The sequence below is a fragment of the Peromyscus eremicus genome, chromosome 12 (genome assembly GCF_949786415.1).
Source record: "Peromyscus eremicus chromosome 12, PerEre_H2_v1, whole genome shotgun sequence".
Classification (NCBI taxonomy): Eukaryota; Metazoa; Chordata; class Mammalia; order Rodentia; family Cricetidae; genus Peromyscus; species Peromyscus eremicus.
In genome coordinates this window covers 4,687,858-4,712,603 of record NC_081428.1, presented here as the reverse complement: position 1 = coordinate 4,712,603, position 24,746 = coordinate 4,687,858, and the positions used below count along the sequence as shown (strand labels likewise).

The window sequence follows — 24,746 nt, the reverse complement described above, 5'->3', positions numbered from 1 at the left end:
AGATGGAGGTCAATAGAGGAAGCCTCTAGACGTCAGCCTCAGGCCTCCACACATGCCCACACACGCACACACACACACACACACACACACACACACACACACACATACACACACACACACACATACACACACACACCACACACACACACACACACACACACATACACACACACACACACACACACACACACACACACATACACACACACACACACACACACACACACACAGAAATTCAGAGGTAAAGGCATTACCGACAATGCCCGTTGATGAGCTGGGTGCTGTTGGTAGCTTACCCATGCCCCACAGCTGTGCATCCTGGATACGCTCCAAGTAGACTCATGCTGTCCAGCTGTTCTGCAGCTGGCTCTTCCCTTCCACTTGTTCTGTACGTGCCTCATCTCCGTGCATACAGGTGCACACTTTAACAGTCCAGCCGCCGTCTGTCACAGCGTGTTCCTAAGCAGCTCCCTTCAGCGCATGCCCTATCCTCACAGCTTTGGAATATGCTGATTTTCTGTGGAATGCATTTCCGAAGAGGGAATTTCTGGAACAAAATCATTCGTATTTTTTCTCAAAGTGCCTTCTCCCAAAACTTACAATAAAAACAAAAATGATGTGTTCAACAGATACAGTGGCCCATAACACAGACCCCGGCCCTCAGGGGACTGTTGTTGAGGACAAACAGAGCTGTACAGTGAGACTTTGTCACAAAATAAAAACAAACCCGAAAGTTGTTATAACACACCGTGACAGTAGAACTAAGTTTCACAGTCTCCTGAATATTCTAAAGAGCCGATGTACCTGTGTGCGCCAGCACCCAGCTTTATGCGGTGCTGGGACTCGAACCCAGGGCCTTCTGTACTCTAAGATGGCTCTCTTTTGACTGACTACCCCTCCCAGCTAAACATGTTTATGTTGCTGTGTCTGTTTTACCCGTGACGTGATCTAGACCTGGGTGTGGTCCAGTGCGCATTGTCTGCTTTAGGCCTGAGGTCACCTCAGAGTTTATTTGTCATCCTAGCCACTCTGGTCTAAAGCTGTTTGTCATTTTGTGATTTCTAGAGGACTTCCATCATTGGTTTAACAGGAAGAAGCCCACATTCAAAGAGGCATGTGGGGTGTCCGAGCTGCAAGAAGGTGCCTCTGAGGAGCACTTGCCCCTCGGCCAGTTCACCACAGTGGATCGTGAAGCCATCTGGGCTGAAGTAGAGAAGGAACCGGAGAAATGCCCACCGAGAAGCGATCTGAGTGAGGAAGACACGCCCTACTACATGGACCTTTCCGACAGGGTGGCCTCTGGTGGCCAGGACAGCAGCGAGCACACAGAGTCTGCAGACACAAGCTCGGGCCACACCGACAGTGAGAACACGTCCACTTTCTCATCTCCCTCCCACGACCTGCAGGACCTGAGCCATGAGGAGAACTGCTGTGCACCCATACCGGTGGCTGGCAGGGCGTACTCGAAGCGAGCGGCCTTGCTGGCAGCCTTCCAGCCAGAAAGCCTCAAGTCCAGCACCAAGTTAAGCCTAGTGCGAGCAGACTCGGACAAGACACAGGCTTCTGAGTCGCTTTCCAGCGACGAGGAGGCCGACGTGGAGCTCCAGGCCATCACCACATCGAGGCTGTTGAAGCAGCAGAGGGAGAAGCAGGAGACGCTCGAGGCCTTGTTCAAACACATCTTGCTCTACCTGCAGCCCTACGACTCCCAGAGGGTCCTCTACGCCTTCTCCGTGCTGGAGGCTGTGCTTAAGACCAACCCCAAGGAGTTCATTGAGGCTGTGTCCAGGACTGGCATAGACACCAGCTCCACCGCGCACCTCAACCTCATCTCCAATCTCCTGGCACGCCACCAGGAAGCTCTCATTGGCCAGAGTTTTTACGGCAAGCTGCAGACCCAGGCCCCCAACGTGTGCCCCCACTCCCTGCTGATCGAGCTCCTTACCTACCTCTGCCTGAGCTTCCTGCGGTCCTACTACCCTTGCCACCTGAAGGTCTGCCACAGGGATATCCTCGGCAACCGGGACGTGCAGGTCAAGAGCGTGGAGGTTCTGATCAGGATAACCACGCAGCTGGTCTCGGTGGCCAAGTCCTCGGAAGGGAAGAACGTGGAGTTTATCCGCAGCCTGCTGCAGAGGTGCAAGGTCCAGGAGTTTGTCCTGCTGTCGCTGTCCGCGTCCATGTACACCAGCCAGAAGCGCTATGGCCTGGCCACCGCTGACCGAGGCAGGGGCCTGATGGAGGACGGCCTCTTCGAGGAGAGCCTCATCAACCTGGGACAGGACCAGATTTGGAGCGAGCACCCGCTGCAGATCGAGCTGCTCAAGCTCCTGCAGGCCCTCATCGTCCTGGAGCACCACCTGGGCCAGGGTCAGGAGGATGCCCAGAGTCAGCCGGCCCTGTCCCGGGAGTGGCAGAGGGCCCTTAACTTTCAGCAGGCCATCGGAGCCATGCAGTATGTGCAGCCCCACCCCCTCACCTCCCAGGGCCTGCTGGTCTCAGCGGTGGTGAGGGGCCTGCAGCCTGCCTATGGCTATGGCATGCACCCCGCCTGGGTGAGCTTGGTCACACATTCCCTGCCTTACTTTGGAAAGTCTCTGGGCTGGACGGTGACACCCTTTGTTATCCAGATTTGCAAAAACCTGGACGAGCTGGTCAAGCAGTATGAAAGCGAATCTGTCAAGTTGTCCGTCAGGTATGCTGAACTTGATGCTCCTACTGGCAGGTTTTGTAAGGGATGTCTGTTTTGCCAAAGCTACCAACTGAAAGATAGTCCAACCCCTGAGAAGGCTGGTGGGCATTCACCAGGAGCGTGTAGGTTCGGATCCCTTGGTGTTAACCCCACACAGTCTGGTAGAGCGTTTGCTGGCAGCATTCATAAACCCGTGGGTTCAGTCCCCAGCACGGCATAAACCAGCGCTCGAGGCCATCCTTGGCTAGAGGGCTGGGTGTTACGTGATACCCTGTCTCAAAGTGAAATTACATAAACCCCTCAGCTACCCGGCCATCTCCGAGCGGCCAGTCAGTTGAGTCTGCTAGTTTTGCCAAATGGAAATAAACAAAACTAGGACCTGCTTCAGAGTAAACGCCTCAAACCATTCTTCCATAGTGACCTCATAAACGCAAAAGGACACCAAAGATGCCGGTACGTTTTATTTTGGGAGCCCCAGTTCATCAAGCATAGTGACCTCTCTCCTTCCTGTGTTTACGTGTCGGACTGAAAACCTTCATGGCTTCATGATCTTTTAAATTCTCAAAACCAGGGTCTCATTTTTTATTGATTATTTGGGAGTTTCACAGAATGCACCTGATCCCATTCATTCCCCATCTTCCCAGGTCCACTCCCCCCCCCCCCATTGTGACCTCCCCCACAGAAAAGGAAAAGGAAATACCTAGTCCATTTTGTGTTGCCATATATACGCACTGGAGCATGGTCAAAGTCCCAGTGGTCAGCCCTAAAGAAACCCGAGTCCTTCCCCACCCCCACCCCCACCCCCGCCAGAAGCCATCAGCTGTGAAGAGCTACACCACAGGATCCCTGTCACAATTCAGTGTCTCATTTTTAAATGTTTTTCTAGTATTTACTGACCAGTTGTGTGTGTGTGTGTGTGTATGTGTGTACGCACACACACGCATGCTTTAAAGGACATCTTAGGACTCACTTCTTTCCTTCTAAGTGGGTTCTAGAAATCAAACTCAGGTCATTACCCACTGAGCAGTCTTGCTGCCTTCCCCACCCCCTCACACCCCCACACCCGCTGCCACCGCCCAGTTATTTTATTTAACAGTTTCTCATTTCTTCGCCACAGCACAACCTCAAAGAAGGAAAACATTTCTCCAGATTACCCGCTCACTCTTCTGGAAGGTCTAACAACCATTAGCCATTTTTGTCTTTTGGAACAGCCCACCCAGCACAAAAAGGTATGTTTTCTTTCCCCTGAATTTGAGGCACATTGCTTGTATTGTTTGTTTTTAGTGGGTTGTGACTTTGTCGAGTCTATAATAGTAATGAATGATGCAAATGTCATGTAAATATATGTAAGAGATGCAAATGTGAGTATGAATATATGTGTATGCATTATGCAAATATATGCAAGGTATGCAGATGTACACACGGAGGTATATATACTCAGGAAACAAATATGGGTGAGTTCCTCAGCTGCTGCCCATTGTTCAGTCAGCTGGCAGTGGGGATAAAATGTAAAGCCGATTGTTTGATTTTAGGCTTATAGTGACTGTGTGTGTGTGTGTGTGTGTGTGTGTGTGTGTGTGTGTGTGTGGTGCATGCATGGGCAGGTTCATGAGCCTGTGTACGTGCGCATGGAGGCCGGAGGAAGTCTTGGGTGTCTTCCTCTGCTGCTCTCTGCCTTTTTACCATAAGACAAAGCGTCTGACTGAACCGTAAGAGCCGGCTTTGGCCGGCTGGCCAGCTGGTTGATGGGCCCCGGCATCTGCCTGTTTCCCCTCTTCATACTGAAGTGACAGGCCTATACAGCTGTGTACAACTCAGGTGGAGGCTGGGGATTTGAACCTGGGTCCTCAGGCCTGCACAATGAACACTCTTCGTATTCACTGAACCATCTCCCTTGCCCTGCACACACCTTAGTCTAAGTATTTTTTAACCTCCTGATGTCATACAATGCTTGTGAAATCTGAGGAGGCTGCTCTACCCCGTCTAGATAAGTCTCAGGACAAAAGCTGGGCCTGGTGGTACATGCCTGTAATGCTGCCAGCACTGACGGGTGGAGGCAGGAGGATCAGGAACTCAGGGTCAGCTCTGGCTACTCTGGTAGCAAGTTTGAGACCAGTGGGCTACATGAGACCCTCTCTTAAAAAGCAAAACAAAACACAATCTTAAAGTACACCTACTGTTGGTTGATTGGAAAAAGTTTAAGCCAGATGTAGTGAGAACACCTTTAATCTCCACACTTGGGAGGCAGAGGCAGGTGGATCTCTGAATTTGAGGCCCACCTGGTCTACCTAGTGAGTTCTAGGCCAGCCAGGGCTACATAATAGAGACCCTGTCAAAAAAAAAAGTTCATAGTTTGAAGTGTTGCATGTCAGCTCTCTCTCTCTGAAAACAAGCAGGAGCTCGACACATCCCAGGACAAATGTCGCTTCCAGACCACCACGTGGGTGGTGGTCCACCCCAACTCCCAGCAGCGACACCATCCCCAGGGGAGAGGGGACTAGGCTGGTGCAGTGAGCCTCCTCACCCTGTTTGAACTTTCAGACTGCTGCCATCAGTGACCCCATCAACCTGAGGAACGCCAAGAACGCCATTTTGGAGGAGCTGCCTCGAATCGTGAACACCATGGCCCTCATCTGGAATGTTCTCAGAAAGGAGGAAAGTCAGAAGAGACCGGTGGATCTCCTGGGGGCCACAAAAGGGTCCTCCTCCGTTTACTTCAAAACCACCAAGGTGAGCGCCTCTCCTGACGGTCTGTGTGCCTCCGCCTCCCGAGCTGGGCTCACGACTGCAGCGGCGCACTGCTGTGCTGTTCCTCCTCTGCCTTCATCAGTTCTTTTGTCTCTGTATGCCAGGTGTGGCAGCACTCAGGAGAATGCTACTGCTGCAGGTTTGAGGCCAGCCAGACCTGTACAGTGAGTTCCAGCCAGGGCTACGTAGCCAGACCTTGTCTTAATAAACAAAGAAAGAAAAATGTGTATGTACGGAATCATAAAAATGTGTATGTACACAAATCATAAAAAATACTTAATGGGACCCACAGTTCAAGTCAAATGGAGAAATCTCCCCTAAGATAATATTACGGCACATGCCTATAATTTTCAGCATTTGAGAGTGGAAGCAGGAAAGCCAGGAGTTCAGGGCTAGCCTCAGCTACAAACAGAGCTTGCAACCACCTTTACCTAAGACCCATTCTCACAAAAACAAATTTTTTTATTTTTATACAGAACAGAGGAGTGTGAGTGATTCAGCCTTTGTTGAAAATGCATTATTGATAAAGCTAAAGTCTGATAGTGTTAGTCCTCACCTGAGTGTCTAAGGAGTCCCGCTTTTAAACACGGCCCATCTCCTAGACGTGCATCTGAGGCCGGGGCACTCCAGTGTGGGCTGTCAGTGTGCTTTGGGGAGTTTATCTTACTAAACATACCAGCCCCAAAACATTGACTGTTAGTTTTCACATCTCCGCCTCAGAGGGCCACACCTGGGGTTTATGTCACTGTTTGTGGTGGCTCAGAATTACCTCACGCAGGAGCTGGGTACCCCAGGTGTGGCCTTCGGGCTCACAGTCACCAGTGCTCGGCAGGGCTGGCATCTGCGGTGCTCCCATCAGCTCCAGAGGTGCTCCCGTGGAGCAGTTCCAAAGGTGCTCTGTCGAGTGCCGTCCTCGGAATGACATGGCCATTGCTGTCTTGGAATCAGAGCAGCTGTGATGGGCCCCGTGAGACTCTGACAAGAGGAGCCCACTAACGTTCTGTTGTGTGGGGGAGGATGCTCCACCCCTCCCTGAGGAGATTTTCCCTGTGGTGTACGTTACCTGCATTCCTGTGGGTGACCCTCCCACACATGCGCCTGCGAGTAGACCCAGTTAAGCTCACTGCGGTTTGGTGAGATGGCTCAGTGGGTAGAGCCCCTGCCTCTCAAACCTGGTGACCTGAGTCTGAGCCTCCAAACCCACACAACAGCTTGAGGCCTGAGGGTTGTCCTCGGACCTCCACACGTGCGCTGTGGCACACATGTGGTCTCTCACACACACATCATACACTCGCACATCACACACACTAGTTGTAAATAAAAGTCAGTTACTGGATTCTTAAAAAATGAGTAAGCTGGGCATGGTAGTGCACACCATTAACCCCAGTGCTCAAGAGGCAGAGGCAGAGGGATATCTGAGTTCAAACCTACTGCGGTCTCCATGGTAAGTTCCAGGGTAATAGTGAGACAGACTCTCATAAACAGACTCACGGGTTACCAAGCTGGACTGGGGTGACAACATTCTTTGGTCTGTCATTGGTGCCCTTTCATGGTTCATAGATCCTCACATCTCTGCAGGAAAATTGAACCCAGTAGGTACGTTAAAAGGAAGTCTGTGCAAATTCCCGCTGCTTGCGGAAGCTGCTCTCAGCAGGTCCGGAAAACCCTCTGTAGGACTCATTCTGTCTGGGCCTCGGTCTCCTCATCCGGAAGACGAGGCTGTTGCTGGGCTCTGCTGCCTCGTGGGAGGATGGGCTAACTGCAGTCAAGGAAAATGCTTTGAGAACTCGTCTACCGTGAAGTAAGCATGAGCAGTGAGGACATAGTGACCTCTGTCCATGCTCCTGTGGGCCAGCAAGACAGAGCCCGGCCCTCATGGCCGAGGCCAAGATGAGAAGAGGAGGGCACCCTGCAGAGGCCACAGGCTCTGACAGTGCATGGCACGGAGCTGGCTGCTCTGTGGTGCAGGGAGGGTGCAGTACTGGGCAGAGAGGCTGATCCGAGACCAGGGTAGCAGGGTAGAACCAGGGCAGAGTGTTCGGGGCAGCAAGAGTGAACAGCAGCTTTCAGGAAATGGGAGAAGCCAGAGGCAGAGTATATGATGGCTAAGGCCAAGTTACAGCTTCATCCTGAATGGCTTAACTGATACAATTTGGTGGATGCTATATACTTTTAGAACTTGAATATTAACTTTTCTAGTGAGTCTAGGCTCTCTTCCAGCTGCTGGAGATAAACCTAGGCTGTGGGGTTTCCGTGTGAGAGGAACGCACCTCAGTGCGAGAGCATTTTCCAAGCATGCTCCAGACCCTGGATTGCATTTCCAGTGCTGCAGAGGAATGCACACAAACAGGCACATCCATAGGTGTACACACACACACACACACACACACACACACACACACACGTGACCAGGTTTAGTTATCCCTCGGGAATATTTACCGTCTCAAGACCTGTCGAGCACCTCACCTGGCTGTGTCTCTCCTTCCTGGCCACACTGTGCTTCCCTCTGCAGGGGTGTCTGTTCTGTCTCATACCCAGCTCTTGCAAGGGTCTCCACCCCGTCCTCTGTCCCAGCCCCCTCAGCTGTGAAACACACTGCTGGAATTCTGAGTCAGTTCTTACCGTAGATGGCAGCTAAGTGTGCGTCAGGTGAGGGCCCGGTACTGCTCTGTGAAGATCTTTTTATTTGCAGCTAACTTCCTGCTTTTCTGTTTACCAGATTATAAGACAGAAAATTTTAGACTTGCTGAACCCCTTGACAGCCCATCTCGGGGTTCAGCTGATGGCTGCAGTTGCTACAGTGTGGAGCAGAAAGCAAGCTCGGCGCCACAGCAAGACAAAGGTAGATGAAAGCAGAGGGGTGGCCGTGTGGTAGCAGGAGGGAACTGATTTCCACAGATCGTCCTCCAACCTCTTTATGTTCGCTGTGGCGGGTGTTCCTACACCTATGCACTCACGTGATAAATGACATGAAATGAAAAAGGCACAGACTGTGGAGGCAGCCAACATCAACCTCGGGTCTCCACACACACACACACACACACACACTCACACACACACTCACACACACACTCACACACACTCACACACACACTCACACACACTCACACACTCACACACTCACACACACACACGTGTACGTGGATTCGCACACGTACATACCTCCATACACACTATGGGGAAAGCAAATTCCTTTGTCCAGCGACAGCCGCTGTGGAAGGCTGTGTGTGTGCCATTTCATTTTTATTTTCTCCAGTAAGCTTTCAAGGAATTCTTCTCTTCCGGGCAGATCGTCCCCGTGACCAGCGCATCCCAGCACACCCTTGTCGACCTGGTTTGTGCTCTCAGCACCCTGCAGACAGACTCGGTGCTGCAGCTGGTGAAGGAGGTGGTGAAGAGGCCACTGCAGATCAAAGGGGATGAGGTGAGCCGCCCGGGAGCACACCCCGGAGCACGCCCTGGGAGCACACCCCGGAGGAGCACGCCCTGGGAGATCTCCAGGAGTTCCGGAGTCCTTCCTGGTGCTACTTCTATAAATTGTGGCACAGAGGCAACCACGGGATTCTTGGGTTGTAGTGAGGGGCTGTCACTGTGTTTGGAGGAGGCCTACAGGGTCCCGGTGTTGTTTAGAGACGGGAGTTAGCTTGCCTGACCCCTGCTGCCACACGCACGGCCTGGTGCTCAGTTCTTGGCACCTTCTGTGTACTTCATGGAACAGTTTTTAGAGAAAGGAAATGGCACCTGCCCTCAGGAGCTCCACAGCCTGAGAGGTGTGGAGAGTAAACAAAGGCAAGCTGTCGGGGTGCAGGCACACCTTGGCAGGGGAGGTGCCGGGCTCAGTCCCCGTGGGCAGTGGTGAGGAAAGGAGAGACTAAGTAAGGACTGGAGCATGGGCTCCGGGAGCGGGGGCACAGTGGACCAGGCACAGGCCGTGTGGGATCAGGCCATCTGGACTTGCTCTCCGGTGTTCGTGGAAGTCAGTTAGGCCTGACCCTCCCATAGAGCCTAAGAAATATAGGTCAGGCTTTCCCGCGTCCTACTTCGGAAGGACCACGTGTCCCTGAGAAAGACACTTCCGAGTTGTAGAAGGCACACACTCAGGAACAGCGGGTGTATTAATAGTCCTCAGCTCTTGTGAGGAAAAGCTGTAGGAAAGCCGGTAAGGAGCTGTGCGCAGAGACCAGGGGTAAACGAGATTCCTCTGGCAACCTTGAGCTTTCTCTGCGGCCTTTGAGTGACGCAGCTTGGGCCAGTGTTGGCTCAAGTGTGTTGTGTGAGTGAGGGTGTTAGAGAAAACAGTCAGTGTTGATGACTGTAGCTCTTACAGTACAAAGTCAGTCCCTGGCCGAGGGCAAGTTGAAGACAGTCAGAAGACAGAGCTTATTCAGACAGTCGGGGAAGGAAGACACTGTATGAGCCGCAGTGAAACACAAGGCTTCGGAGTGTGACTGAATCACCTCTGTCTGAAGAGAGATACAAAAATAGTTGGAGCCGAATGTGAGTGACCCTGTGAGGAACACATATTTAAATTATCCTGAAGGAGGTGTCTGGCTGTGGAAAAGGTTACGTGAGTGTATAGTTACAGGACGAAGAAAGTCACGAAGCAGTGTGTTTACAGGCTCGTTGCTGTGGTCTCCAGGAGGGGCTGCAGCAAGCCAGGACTTCTGTGCTCCAGGGGTCGGATGTTGCCTCTGTGAAGTTGGCAGCTGTAGGTTGGAGACTAAGGACAGTCAGTCCTGACGGAGCCCAAGGCTGGCAGATCTGATCCAGCCTGACGAAAGTGCCTGCGAAGGACCTAAAGACGGCCCTAGATGGCTGGGCTCTTTATCTGCAGCATTCTGGAGGTCCTCCTCAGACAGTGTCCGTCTGAGGATGCTTGAAGAGACGAGAGCTGTAGTTCCCAGGGTGGCAGGATGAACTGTGACGCTCCTGAGTTCTTCCGGCAAGTCTCTACCTAACCAATTATGGAGTCCTTATCAAGACCTGTTCTAGTTAGGCACACAAGCCGCACACACAGGAGCTGCACACACACGAACTGCAGGTGTTGTGTTTTAAAAATGGTGCTCGGCGGTCACGGCAGGTGGGAGCCAGAGAGAGATGCACCATGCAGTCCGCACTCCTGTAGAGAGTTTTATTGGGGAGAAGGGAAAGAAGGGAGCTGAGGAGAAGAGGGAGAAGAAGAGAAGAGAAAAAGAGGAAAGGGGAGAGAGAGGAGGTGCAGACATGACCTCGTGGGAAAAGAGAGAGGGGGGAGTTGGAGCCCACCTCTTAAAAGAGCCTTGGTGCATGCATAAATGGACTACGAAAACAGGACTCCATGGGATGGTGTTCTCAGGACCCTGAGCTGGCCAAGGTACTACTTGCTTACTGGCAAGATTCTCAAGGAGCCAGGCAGGTAATGTCTAAATGCTAACAGCACGCACATGGATTGCACACACACGAACTGTACACACATGGATTGCACACACATGAACTGGAAGCAGAGTAGACTGAATGTGTTGTTTCAGTTTGTCTAGATTCTAGGTTGAAAAATAACTGGAGGCCTGGCAGTGGTGGTGCACACCTTTAATCCTAGCACTTGGGAGGCAGAGCCAGGTGGATCTCTGTGAGTTCGAGGCCAGCCATGTCTAAAGAGTAAGATCCAGGACGGGCACCAAAACTACACAGAGAAACCCTGTCTCAAAAAACCAAAAAAAAAAAAAAAACCCAAAAAACAAAAAAAACAAAAACACTGGAGAGATGGCCCAGAGGTTAAGAGCAGTGGCTGCTCTTCCAGAGGTCCTGAGTTCAATTCCCAGCAACCACATGGCGGCTCACAACCATCTATAGTGAGATCTGGTGCCCTCTTCTGGCCTGCATACATGCAGGTAGAATACTTGTACACATAATAAATAAATCTTTTTAAAAAAAAAAAAGAAAAGACCAATTAGAGTGCATGCTACGGGGTCCTTGTCAGGCTAGCTCCGCTGCCATGGATGCACAGGGCACTGTCTTGGAGAGGCACACACACTGTGCAGCCTGTGGGACCTCTTTGGCTTGTGTTTCTTCAGGTTACTTGAAAGTCTATAGAAAACTGTGACTTCTTGTTTGGAGAGTGTAAAAAAGAAACTAGGTTTTCTCTGGCTGAAGTTGATGGTTCTCTGGTTATTTTAGTTCAATCTCCATAATAGCTTTCTAAGAATAAAGAGAAAAAGTGTTTTGGGACCGTTTTTATATAATTCAGCTACTTGAGACGTAAGGAAGTCTGAGGTAGGCAGCTCTTACACTGAGGACCGGGCACTTCCCTTGTCTAGGGTCATTCTGTGTGTTTATCGTGGTCCACATTCTCCCCAGTTTCCTGCGCAGGGAAGTTGGGGCTGCACAGGCAACAGGCTTTCTGTATCACGATAATAGGTTTCTCCTCCGACACAGTAGGCCAGATCAAGCTGAAATGAAAAAGTAAAAGAACAGGTTTATTTGAGCAAAGCAGCTTCTGGGTGAGTCCTCCAATCCCAGAGATCAGTGCCGGAGAAGTCACACTCCTGAACTAAAGCAGGGAGCTTATATAGCCTGTAGGCCAGGGGGTGATGACGCGTCCTCCACAAGCTGGGTTTGTGTCCAAGTATGGTCAAAAGCCGACTAATTTAGGCGGAGACTTGGGCTGCTTACAACTTCAGGGGAGGAGCTGCTGCAGCCACCAAGAATGCAGAACTGGGCTGTTCGGCTCCTTTTCTTTGTTGGAGATTCTCTGAGAGGGTGGGGTTTGGAGAGAGAAGAATGGGGCTTTCCGGATAAAGCAGGAGTGAGCTGGAGGTTCCACGGGAACAGCAGCACAGCTGTCTTGGTGTGTCCTCGTGTTTTACTCTGGCTCAAAGCTCTGTTTTATTAGTGTGTTCTATTGGTCTCATGTCACCTGACCACAAGACGGACAGCTTGAGGAAACAGACACACATACCCGGCTCGTGGCTTCAGACGGCTCCATCCATTATGGTAGGGAAGGTATGGCAGAGCCGCTCAGCTCATGGTAGCAGGAGGAATGTGTGTGGAGACTGTTCATGTCACAGCAGACCAGGAAAAGAGACAAGGGAGGCCAGGATGTGACTTTCAAAGTTTGTCGTCATCCTCCCCTCCCCCTAGTGAGACGTCTCACTCAGCCCCTAAAGTTCCCACAGACTCCTGAATAGCACTTCCATTTGGGGAACTGGTGCGTGTGACATTCCAACTGCAGCAGCTGCAGACTTGTTGAGATTTCTGTTGAGTTCTTTGACAGCCGCCTTCCTACCAGCCTGAGTGACTGCTGTCCTCTTCCTTTTCAGAAATCGCCTCTGGTGGACATTCCTGTGCTGCAGTTCTGCTACGCTTTCATCCAGAGGTGGGCGTCCCCTCCAGCATGCCTGCAGCAGGCGCCACTGTGGGACCATGAGGAGCAACGTGGCTTGAGTTCAGAGAGTGTCTTAGTGGCTCCGCTCTTCCCAGGGCAAGGGTGTGGCCTCAGTAACTGTACTGTTCTTTCTCTGAAGAGCTGAGCTGCCATCGTTAAAACCCATTTCTGCACTTCAGCGAAGCTGTGCATGAGGCTTTTCAAGCTCTAACAGTTTAGATTTATATGAGGTTGACTTTAGAGACCCACAGCTAGGAAAGGGTAAAGGCCTCTTTTAGAAAAAGGAGAAATGGTTTTGTGTACTGTGCTCAGGCCTTATGTGGTTTATGCCGGGTGACTTCTGGTTTGCTTTACTCAGCTGAATCCCGGTCTGGACTGAAGCTGGTGGTGGGGGGATTCCCCAGCATGCAAAGAGCACTTAGCTGGGCCTCTAGCTATGTCCCTGGTACAGCATGGATAGGGCCATCTGTGCTGGGGTAAGTGAGGGGTGGAGGGGACGCATACACCTCATCCTGCCATGCCTCCTACCCCCCAAATTCCACAGCCTCCCAAAACGGCACCACCATCTGGAACCCATGTGTTTGAAACATGTGAGCCTGTCAATTGGGGTTGTGTTCCGGGTGGGGGGAGGGAGCGGGGCTCACAGTAAATATTCTGACAACCCAGTGCAGTTCCCTTGGTTCGCACAGTTAACATCTCAGCTATTCCCACTCCTCACAGTCTAGCTCTCAGAAAGGTAAACTGAGGACTGTAATCCCAGCAGTCACTGCATTGATGATTAAATTCAAACTAGCTGTCAGTCTTCACTCACGAGAGTCTTTGCAGTCCTCTGAGCTAGGCATGCCACTCCTTGGGATAGCCAGTGCTATTGTGACACCAGCTGACCTCAGTGGCTTCTGTGCTCTGAGATGCCCAGCAGATTCAGGGTAGGTTTTTATCATCCTTCTGCTGCAGAGGAGGAGCCACCAAAGTGGAGCCAGAGGTAGTGAGGTAGGTACCAGCGTGTGGAGGTGTGGCCTCCCGCCTGCATCTGAGCTTTGGCAAACTGTGCTGCAGTACCTGGCTGTGTAGTGGTGACTGTAGCTAGAGTTTTCCTGCCTGGCCCACTGTCAGGACAAATCTCTCTCACCTGCCAGTCCCACAACTGCTCAGACCCAACCAAGTAAACACAGAGACTTATATTGCTTACAAACTGTATGGCCGTGGCAAGCTTCTTGCTAACTGTTCTTACATCTTAAATTAATCCATTTCTATAAATCTATACCTTGCCACATGGCTCGTGGCTTACCAGCATCTTCACATGCTGTTTGTCATGGCAGCGGCTGGCAGTGTCTCTGACTCAGCCTTCCACTTCCCAGAATTCTCCTCTTTCCTTGTCCCGCCTATACTTCCTGCCTGGCCACTGGCCAATCAGTGTTTTAGCACTTCCCTTTTTTTTTTTTTTCCAAAAAGGAATGTTTTAACCTTAACAAAGTAAAATTACATATAATTTGGGAATTTGGGCATAGCTTCTCTTACTACTTCCTGCTGGAGGAGGGTGCTGTATCTTATAGGGACACAAAGAAAATTTTAGGATTATGGAATAGTCCATGAGGCTGTATTGTCTGAGCCAGTTGCCTTCAAACCATTCTGGATGTTGGATCATCTGGGCCATGGTGTCATCGGAGACCTTTCAGGGGGTCTTGGCTGGTCAAACCTGATGTATCTTAACCTGGAACAAATCCATAGCCTCTGGCTTTCTGTGGAAACAAAAGCAGAGCCTCCTTTCCAAAGCAACATATCCTTACATCCAAATTTTGAAGTCAAGGTACCTTTAAAATATACATTTTGGCATAACTCAACAGCTTTTGCAATCAAATATTTTTCTTCAGTTACAAATATCAAAGAGAACATAATCCAGATTCTCTGTGTGGTAGCCATCTTTACATGGCTTATTTTTTATATTACCTTGAGCCTATTGCTTTAAACTGCAGCATTCTAAGACTGAAACAGCACTGTGGCTGCTGGCTCCGCCCACCTCAGCTTCCCAACATGGTGGTGGTACGTTTACCGCCAGCTCTGGGAGCCATCGTGGGTCTATGTTTTTATCCAAGCAGTGTGTAGCCCAGAAACCTCTTTTTTTTTTTTTTTTTTTTTTTTTTAATACTAGCAAAGGCTAAATCCACCACACAGCTAATGTGCCGCTTGTAGATGCCTCATTCCCGACATACTGCAGGTCAAGCGCAAACGCCAGGAACCCGCCAGTAGCTCAAACCCACGTTTTGTGGCGCCTAGCTGCCCATATGAGATATGAAGCAGGAACCTGGTTTTGGCTCTGTTTAGAATTGCTTATTAAATATTCTCAGGTTTAAGGTGGAAACTCGAGCCGTTGGGCGCCATTTGTAGCTAGAGTTTTCCTGCCTGGCCCACAGTCAGGACAAATCTCTGCCAGGTGACATCATCACCGTCCTTGCTGCTGGAGAGGCCTGAACTGAGAGCAGCCCTGGGCAGTGATCACTGGCAGGTGTCACCTTCCTTTACGCTGCATCCTTACCACCCATGATGCATGCTGCCCTCGGTGCTGGGCAAATGCAGCCAGAGAGGAAAGCTGCCCGGCTGGTTGAGACTTTCATTTTACAGACAATGAAACCCAGAGTACCCCACATGCCAGAAGCTGAATTCCAGGTTCCTAACTGCAGATGCTTGCCCCAGTGCTAAAACCAAGCTTGCACAGACTGTAAAAAAAACTAAAAACAGGCCAGCGTTGGGCCAGTCAAATCCGCTGTTCGCCCATCTGCTCTCCTGCATCTGAAATGTGCTTCTGAGTAAACATGCTTCTGTTTCCCACGCTGAGATTGTGCTTCCCTGTCTTTGCTTTTCATATAGACTCTCGATACCAGACTTGCAGGAGAACTTCCCCTCACTCTTGGGTGTCCTGAAGGAGTCTGTGCAGCTGAACCTGGCCCCCCCTGGGTATTTTCTGCTTCTCAGGTACAGTCTCCACATGCAGGGGGATACAGTGTTTACTATAGCAGCACACTTGATTGCTGTAACAATCTGACCTGAAGCTGATTGTCTCCCAACAGCATGCTGAATGACTTTGTGACAAGAACACCCAACCTGGAAAGCAAGAAGGACCAAAAAGACCTCCAGGTGTGTATGTGGGAGTGTTTGAAAAGGTCGGCCATCCTGCAGTGTCGAGCCTCTTCAGGATGCCACTGTTGCAAAGAACCTGTACACAGAGCCTCAGCCTAGCTTCTGAGTCCCTCCCATTAGTGAAGAGTTCAAGCGGGCTTGGGCTGGGGTTTTCTCTGAAAGCTGTGTCTCGTGCTGGAGCTGCCTGCTGGGGAGTCTGTGAGACGCCCTCCTGCTTGCCTGTACGCTGATGTCTGTGAAACATGGATGTTTCTCATCCCAGGATGCTTTCCTCAAAACCTTCTCTTTGCCCCAATATAAAAGCAATGTGGCCAGGCAGTGGTGGCGCACGCCTTTAATTCCAGGAGAGGCAGGCAGATCTCTGAGTTCAAGGCCAGCCTGGTCTACAGAGTGAGTTCCAGGACTCTTATATAGAAAACCAAAAAAATAAAAAAATAAAAAGAGCAATTATGTGTTCATAAGAAAATTCAGAAATACTAGAAACAGTGAAACTTACCCAGATATGGTGGCTCCTTCCTGTAATCCCAGCACTTGAGGGTCAGAATGCTAAAATTGGGACGCTGAGGCAAGGGGATTGCTATGAGTTCCAGGAAATCCCATGGCTACTTAGTGAGACTCCACTTTAAAAAAAAAAAAGTCATGATATAGTTTAAACATCACTATTCTACCGTTATTAATATTGATTAAGTCCATGGCTATTTTTATTTTTTATCAAAGGCTTCAGTTTAAACACATATGTACAGTATTCCTCGACTCCAAAACCAAATGTTACAGGGAGCCCACCAGTTCATAGACATCTGAAAGTCTTTATTCTAATCAGCCGGGACTACACTCAGGTATTCAGGACCAAAGTGTAGCCCCGAGCGTTTAGACCAAGGGGCTTTTAAAGGGAAAACCACATCCTAGTATCTCACTCTGCAGCTGCAGGGGGAGGTTTGCACAAGCCTGCAGTTTACAGGAGCTAAGATAAGTTAGCAGGGACATCTTGGCCTCAGGTCCTAGAACAGAGTTGGGTAATTTTCCACAGGATCCTCCGTCAAGGAGATCACATTCTAGTTAAACCTGAAATGGCCTGAGTGAGAATCCAAGATGGATTCTCTGCCCTGCCACACTTAACACATAAGACGCCGAAATCCAAGAATGCCCAGGTCCCTGTTAACTGACAGTGTCTGCCAGAACGCAGACGTAACCTCCTGTGTTCTCTCTCCCTTCTCCCCCTCCTCTCTTCCTTTGCTTTTTTTCTATCCTCCCGCAGTACTAGGGATCAAACCCAGGGCTGTGCACATGGCAAGACCTAGAAAAGTGTTCTGTCACCAAGCTGCATCCCAGCCCTTGGCTTTCATCATCATCATCATCATCATCATGGTCATTGTTGTTATTATTATTATTAATCTCAGGTTAATGTGTAAAGTAATGGTTTCATCCTGGCATCTTTGCTCATCTGTGTCATTAAATTTCGTTCTGGTTTGTTCCTCTTCCCCCACGCTCCCTCCCCCTCCTCTGTCTGGTTCCTCACCACCACCAGTCACCCTTCTTTTGAACTGCGTGCATCCCATCATCCTCACCATCTTCCACCTTCCGTAAGATCTCATCTGCCCCTCTCACAATCCCATTTCTGGTTTCATGACACTCCCCCCCGACACACACACACGTACACATAGTGTACATATACATATAGAAAACTCACAGTATTTGTTTTCTGAGTTTATTTTGCTTAACATAATGACTTCCAGTTGTATCCATCTTCCTGCAAATGTCATCATTTCCTTTTTCCTTGTGGTCACGTAAAATCCCATTGTACACACATCAGTGAAATTGTAATGTACCACATTTTTCTTTATCCATTTGTCTCTTTTTCTGTTTTGTTTTATTTTGCCTTGTTTTTCGAGACAGGGTTTCTCCATGTAGTTTTGGTGCCTGTGTTGGTTTTACTCTGTGAGGAAAGGTCGGAGGCAGGACAAAACCCAGTATCAGAGCTTTATTAGGAGGCGGGGAGGACAGAAGAGAATGGCCAGGCCTGTGGAAGATATGTACGGAGCAGGAAGGAGGAGAGAGCAGAAGAGAGGGGACAGTCTGTGTCTGGCTCTTTAAGGATTTCCCTGCACATGCGCAGGTGGGCTTACGGAACTATATAATGCACAGATTGCGTGACCAGGCTGCATGCATTACGTAATCATGCAGCACACAGATGACCTAAGACTTAAGACCCCTTGCTTAGCTACTGAGCTGCACGTGTGCGGTCATATAGCTGGAGGAGTGGCAGAATCCTAACAGCCTGTCCTGGATCTCTCTCTGTAGACCAGGCTGGCCTTGAACTCACAGAGATCTGCCTGATTCTGCCTCCTGAGTGCTGGGATTAAAGGCATGCGCCACCACCACCGCCCGGCCCATTTGTCTCTTGATGGACATCTAATCTGGTTCTCTTTCCTCCTAGTCCCTGGTTTTTTTAAAATGGTCCTCTTGCCTCAGTCTCCCATGCTTGGACCATAGGCCTGTGCCACCATGCCTAGGGCTGTTTCCGAGTCTGTTTTTGTGGTGCTGAGGATTAACCAGGACTACTGAGCTATTGTTGGGTCCTGGAATTAACAGGGAGCAGACCATCAGCTCTCCAGGGGATCTGGCACCCTTTTCTGGCCTCTGTCAGCATCCACCCATACAGAGCTGTATACACATAAATAAAAAATTATTAAAAATTAAGAACACACACATATACATGACTACTTATTAAGTGTTCCTTGCAATTTAGCTTCTAGGTGACCGCAAACAGTACAGTTAAGAAAATACCTTTAGCCCACTCTGCCAGAGGCATTTGAACACCCTGGATCTCAGGAGGAGGATCTCAGGAGGTAGAGGCAGAGAACTGGGAGTTCATGGTTATTCTTGGGGCAAGACCAGCCAGCCTGTTCTACATGAGACCCTGTAGGGGGAGGTTAAAGCCAGCCTTAAAACAGACAGATGCTTAAATATAGTGATTCTCTTAAGATTTAATTTCTCTAAGGAAAGAAACAATGAAGCCCACAAGAGCTTATCTTGCTGTGTAAAAACTTTTGTTCTTTAATTTAAATCCACCTGTTTTTGTGACTTTTATTAAGAGTGGGCCAGTTTTTATCTTTTTCTAATTTATTCTTTGACAGCTTCACACACGTGTTTTGATCATATTCATTCCTCATTACCTTTCAGAAATTACTGAGGTCCAGCCTCTTTAATTTCCTACCCAGGTGATAGTAAGTGGTGCTGGTTACCGCAGGGAAAGGTCACGGTCACAACAGAACCCAGTGGTACTTTTAGAGCTTTATTAGGAGGGAAAGGTGGAGAGGTGGGGGAGGAGAGCCAGGCCTGGTGGGGGAGGGAAGTGGGAGAGGGAGCAGAGCAGGGAGCAGAGAGAGAAGGGGGTCCGTGTCTGGCTTTCTTAAGGCGCAGATTGTGTTATCATGTAGTCACCAGTGTGTGCTGATGACGTAAGACACAAGACTCTGAGCTGCACATGTACAGGATCCTAACCCCAGGGGCTCAGAAGAGACGCTACTAACGGTGGCGGGGGTAATCTGTGGGAAAATAATCTAAGTACACGATGCTCTTTCGTCTGTCTACTTTATTCCTCTGAGGTTAAATTCTGTCTACACAGCTTCAATTCTGTTCTCATATTTAGCTCCTCTCTGTCCCTTCTTCTCCTGTCTTCTGATAACTCTAACCCTTTTCCATCTCCTTCCTCATCTTCACATTCTTCTCCATCTTGGTTCTCCCCACCCCCACCCCTGTCTTCCCAGCAACCTGACTCTTTTTTTTTTTTTTTTGGTTTCTCGAGACAGGGTTTTGTAGCTGGAGTTTTCTCTCCGGGTCCCACCAAGCCCCAGCGGTCCGACAGCCCACTTATAAAATAAACACACAGATGCTTATATTATTTAAACTGTTTGACCTAATGGCTCAGGCTTCTAGCTATCTAGTTCTTACATCTTAAATTAATCCATTTCTATAAATCTATACCTTGCCACATGCTCGTGGCTTACCGGATTCTTCACATGCTGCTTGTCATGGCATGGCTGGCAGTGTCTCCCTCCGCCTTCCTGATCTCTCAATTCTCCTCTCTGTTAGTCCCACCTATACTTCCTGTATAGGTATTGGCTACTAGCCAATCAGTGTTTTATTTATTGACCAATCAGAGCAACACATTTGACATACAGACCATCCCACAGCAGGGTTTCTCTGTGTAGTTTTGTTGCCTGTCCTGGAACTCACTCCGTAGCCCAGGCTGGCCTCAAACTCACAGAGGTCTGCCTGCCTCTGCCTCCTGAGTGTTGGGATTAAAGGCATGTGCCACCACCGCCTGGCAAGAGAGTCTGTTTTGAATCCCTGGTACACACACACACACACACACACACACACACACACACACACACACACGTAAGGCCCTGGGATGACTAAGCCTCTTGCTTGGCTACTGGATCGCGCATGTGGGGTCATGTAGCTGGGGGAGTGGCCAGGAATGTTATCATACATGCATATAGAGCAGTCATATACATAAAAAATAAATTAATTAATTTAAAAAAGAAAAGAAAAACAAAATTACATTTCTTGAGTTTAAAAATTCTGATAAATATATAGCACTTAATTATAACCCTCTAGAATTCAGTTTTTATCTGTTCTGTGATGCTGTTCCTGAGAGACATGAGCAAACATCCTCTAGCCCCAGACAGGAACAATGACAGACCAAGAGAAGGGACCCACCCAAGTCCCACTTGGTGAACCGCTGTTTTACAGGGGTTACGTACAGGCGTATGGGTGAGGGGTTACAGGAGCAGAAATCACTCAGACAGCTGCATCCCCGGAGCCCACCCCAGCGTGGATGACAGCTGGGAACCTGGGGCACACTGACAGCCTGCAGGCGGATGGAGGATTATTGAGTATCTGTTTCCTGGCTGCTCAGTTGATGTGGGCCTCTTCCAGGCCACTTGGCCGGTCTCTGGCCTCTTCCAGGCCGCTTGGCCGGTCTCTGCCTTCTCCAGGCAGCTTGGCCGGTCTCTGCCTTCTCCAGGCAGCTTGGCTGGTCTCTGGTTTCTCCAGGCCGCTTGGCCGGTCTCTGGCCTCTTCCAGGCCGCTTGGCTGGTCTCTGGCTTCTCCAAGCAGCTCGGCCGGTCTGTGGCTTCTCCAGGCAGCTCGGCTGATCTCTGCCTTCTCCAGCGAGCTTGGCTGACCTGGGAATCTTCTAGGCAGGCGGGGCTTGTCTGATTTGCTCGGCAGTTCATTCTGTCTGCCTCCTGACACTCTTGTCCAAGGCCAGTGAGCCATCAGCATCAACTCTAGAAGTGACACATCCATGTGACACCGTCAAGAATTGTCCATTCATGGTCACTGAGGTTACTAGAGGCCCCTGCCACAAGGCCTGGCTTTGGGTTAGAACACTTGCCCATAAAGCAATTAATATATTTATATAAATAAGAAAGTGAATGTATGGATACTTTTGGTTAAAATAGGTGGAGAGAAATTCTTAGTTGTTTATGGTTTGCCCAAAGCAGTGATGTACCTTCTAGAAAGGACGGAGTCACGGCCACAAACACACCTGGAGGTTGAGCCGCCAGCCCTGGTTACAGCCCCAGTTACTGAGATGAGTCTCTCGGCACAGCCCACTTGCGCGCTTAGCATCGTATAACTATAGGAAGCCAAAACTGGAAAAGACGGTTTTTAAAAACAGTTCCCAATTTTTAGGCCTCTGTCACAGCACTGTGGCATAACTGGTTCTTATTCTGTTGGTTGTTTGCAGGGTGGGGGAGGCGGGATAGATCCAGGGCCTTGTGCATGCCCGGAAAGCACTTGCTCGGCCCTCCACAGGCTGTGTGCTGAAATGAAGGTCCTGGCTGGTGGCACTGTTTGGGAAGATTGTGGGAGTCTCTGGAGAAGGGTGTTCCTGACATCATCTTCGGGTTCACTCTCTGCTTTCTGAGATGAGTGGGGGACACCCAGCTGGCCTCCGCAGGCTGCCGTGTCCTCCCCAGGAGCTATTCCTTCAAACTGTTAGCCAGAAGGCCCCTCCCCCTGCCTTACTTACTTCTTGTCAGATGCTTGGTCACAGCAATGGGAAAAGAAACTGCTAGAATCCCCAGTCGAGCTCGGCCCAGCCACTGGTCCCAGTACACCAGCCAAAAGGGCAGACAAAGGGCTCCGGTGGCCCCCAGTCCATCCTCAGAGCCCCGACGGGCACTTCAGGGTTACATAGAGCAGTAACTGAGGCAGGGGCAAGAGGTGGTCACGGCACTCCTGGCTAAGGTGTGCTCCGGCTGTGGCACCACTACTGGTTCTGTGGGCGTCCTCACCTGAGGGGCACAGCCCGGTTCTGGTGAGACGGTATTACAGTCGGCGCCGCTCAGTGATACTGTGAGGCCCACGTCATGAAGATGTTTATCCACTGTCATGTATCGAGAAAATAAAGAGGCTCATGCAGAGCCAGAGAGGGTCGAGATGGAGAGACAGGGATGCAGTGCCAGTGTGCTCCATCCTTAATTGTCACCTTGTGGGGCTCATTGCCAGTGATGGTCCCTTAGATGCTAATCACAAGCCCCGGGTTGAGGCGGGTTGTTGGGTGGTAGTGGTGGTATTGTTCTGTTTCTTTGAAACCGAGTCTCCCTACGTAGCCCAGGCTAGTCTCATTCTCTGGGCAGACCTTTCACTTCAGCTTCCTGAGTGCTGAGATCATAAGCCGGCCACCTTGCCCGGCCCCGGGTGATTTTGTCTGAGCTTCTCATTGGACTATAGGTTGGGGTTCCCAGTCCCCCTATAACTGGACAGCTTGGAAGCACAGTTGCAGCTTGTTACCAAGGACACCAGAGGTGAAGAGCCACTGCTCACACTGTCCTTCCAGGAACCCCACTGTCAGTCTGCAGGCTGTCCCCTCCCAGGCCTTGAGGGGCTGTGGAAGCTCCTGCATGAAGGTCCTGAGGTACTGGCTGTTAGTGGTCAGTTCTACTCTCAGACCCACCCCAAGATTTGAAGGGCAGGGCTGCAAGTTTCAGCCCTCTCTTCCTGTCCTGATCTTTGCGTCCCTGAAGCCCTCCAGGGACTCGCAGACGCCGGTCAGATTATTAACATTCAGCAGGACATTTATCATTTTGTATTTAAGGATTCTGGGGAGTGCTATCTGTTAATCCCAAAGATTCGATGAGAAAGACCACCAACCCAAACCATCGTGGCCAAATTAATTAAAGCACGGGCAGCCTCCCCTAAGGTGGGGTTTGAGAGGTCAGCATCAGAGGTGAGGAGGACAAGGTTTTTACAGGCTCAGCAGTAGGCAGTTTCCAAATGGGGGTTTGGTGGGCAAAACAGGCGGGGTTCCAGGAGCAGAACACGAGCGTGACAAGTTAGTCAGAACGACCTCCTGAGACAGACGTGACTCAAGGTGGGCCTAACAAGGCAGTCCTAAGAGCCTTTTGAAACAAGGACAGTGCTGCAAGAGGGTTCTAACAACTTTTTGAAACAAAGGCATGGCTACCCTTTCCTGGAACAGGGGTACAGAACCATTTGTAGTTAAGGTTACAGGCCTAGCCCAATCTTGAGAAACAGAGGTCAGTCGTAAACAGGAATGAACCTAGGTTGTCTTTACTGTAAGATGGCTACTAAGCCCAAGATGGAGGCAGGCTGGTTCATCGCCGTCAAGAATTTTCAGAACTGTATACCAGGAAGAACTTCAGTGTCACACCCATGGCTCAGCCCCGAGACTCCTGGAGGCGCCTCTCAGCCGCAGTCCCTGCTGTGGCCTTTCCTTTTGGTCGTTACCTTGGGTCGTTACCAGCTGACTGGGGGGGGGGGGGGGGGGGTGTTAACCTGGCTCTCACCTCTACAACAGATGTGTTCTTACAGGTAGTGCGGCTGTGTTCACAGGTCACACAGAGCACCGCTCTCACCTCAGAGGGAGTAAGCTGGGAGAGAGGGACTGTGGCCTGGGAGCAGCTTCGGGTTGTCCTTAATACCATGTTCCAGTGGAGAGATGGTGTTGTGAAGTTATTATGGTTACTGAACTCAGACAGCCAAGACTCAAGGCATTTTCAGATACATTGGTGGAAATGTGATCAGTGGGGACTGAGGCACAGCTCCACACTGTCACCAGCTTAGTCTGAGGAGTTTTGTTCCCCTGGAAGCTGCGTCCAGGCAAGCCAGGATTCTTGGCTTCTACACAGAAAGATTTTAGGACAAACCAGGGTAGCACTGTTGCAGCTTATTAAGAGAAACTGCAGTGCAGATTCTAAGTGCGAGGCTCAGGGGAGAAAGGGACTCTCGGGAAGGTACGTGTGGATAAGAGCTTCTCAAAGGTGGGTCGTGTTTATTGTCCTCACAACAGCCATGTACATGATGCTGTGGCTTCCAAGTGACATCCTCAGCGTGTGATTTATACGTGAAGGTTAAAGAATTTCCTTTTGTAACAAGGTTGTGTGGTGGGTTTATGAGAGGTGCTGTCCAGGCTCAGCAATGAGAAGTTTCAGTGTAAAAAATCACAGCTCTCATCCTAAAGAGAACGAGAGATCGTCTATACTGGAGCCTGTAGCACGAATCTTAAAGGGTCTTATTAATGAAAACAAACCTGATGCCAGGTATTGGGATGAGTGCTGGAAGATCAGAGAAGCAGAACAAGCCACAGCTTCCTCACCTCACAATTCCTCAGCTGATCCTGTTTCCTTGGGCTGGAAGCCTCTGTGTCTTTATCCAAATGGATCTCAGCTGAACTGTGCTGCTCAAAAGCCTAAAAGCTTAACCAGGCTAGTTCCTGGTCCTCACACCTTATATACCTTTCTGCTTCCTGCCATCACTTCCTGAGATTAAAGGCTC

General features: G+C 50.1%; 1 protein-coding gene across 1 annotated transcript in view; it reads left to right on the top strand.

Annotated features, from left to right (window-relative positions):
• The window catches only part of Dop1b (DOP1 leucine zipper like protein B), a 106,636-nt gene that overhangs the window by 58,690 nt on the left and 23,200 nt on the right, over nt 1-24,746 (top strand). The window contains exons 20-27 of the mRNA XM_059277668.1: nt 1,066-2,695; nt 3,810-3,921; nt 5,234-5,422; nt 8,160-8,282; nt 8,730-8,864; nt 12,736-12,791; nt 15,666-15,770; nt 15,866-15,932. Coding sequence (XP_059133651.1) covers nt 1,066-2,695; nt 3,810-3,921; nt 5,234-5,422; nt 8,160-8,282; nt 8,730-8,864; nt 12,736-12,791; nt 15,666-15,770; nt 15,866-15,932 — 2,417 coding nt within the window. The remainder of the gene's footprint in view (nt 1-1,065; nt 2,696-3,809; nt 3,922-5,233; nt 5,423-8,159; nt 8,283-8,729; nt 8,865-12,735; nt 12,792-15,665; nt 15,771-15,865; nt 15,933-24,746) is intronic.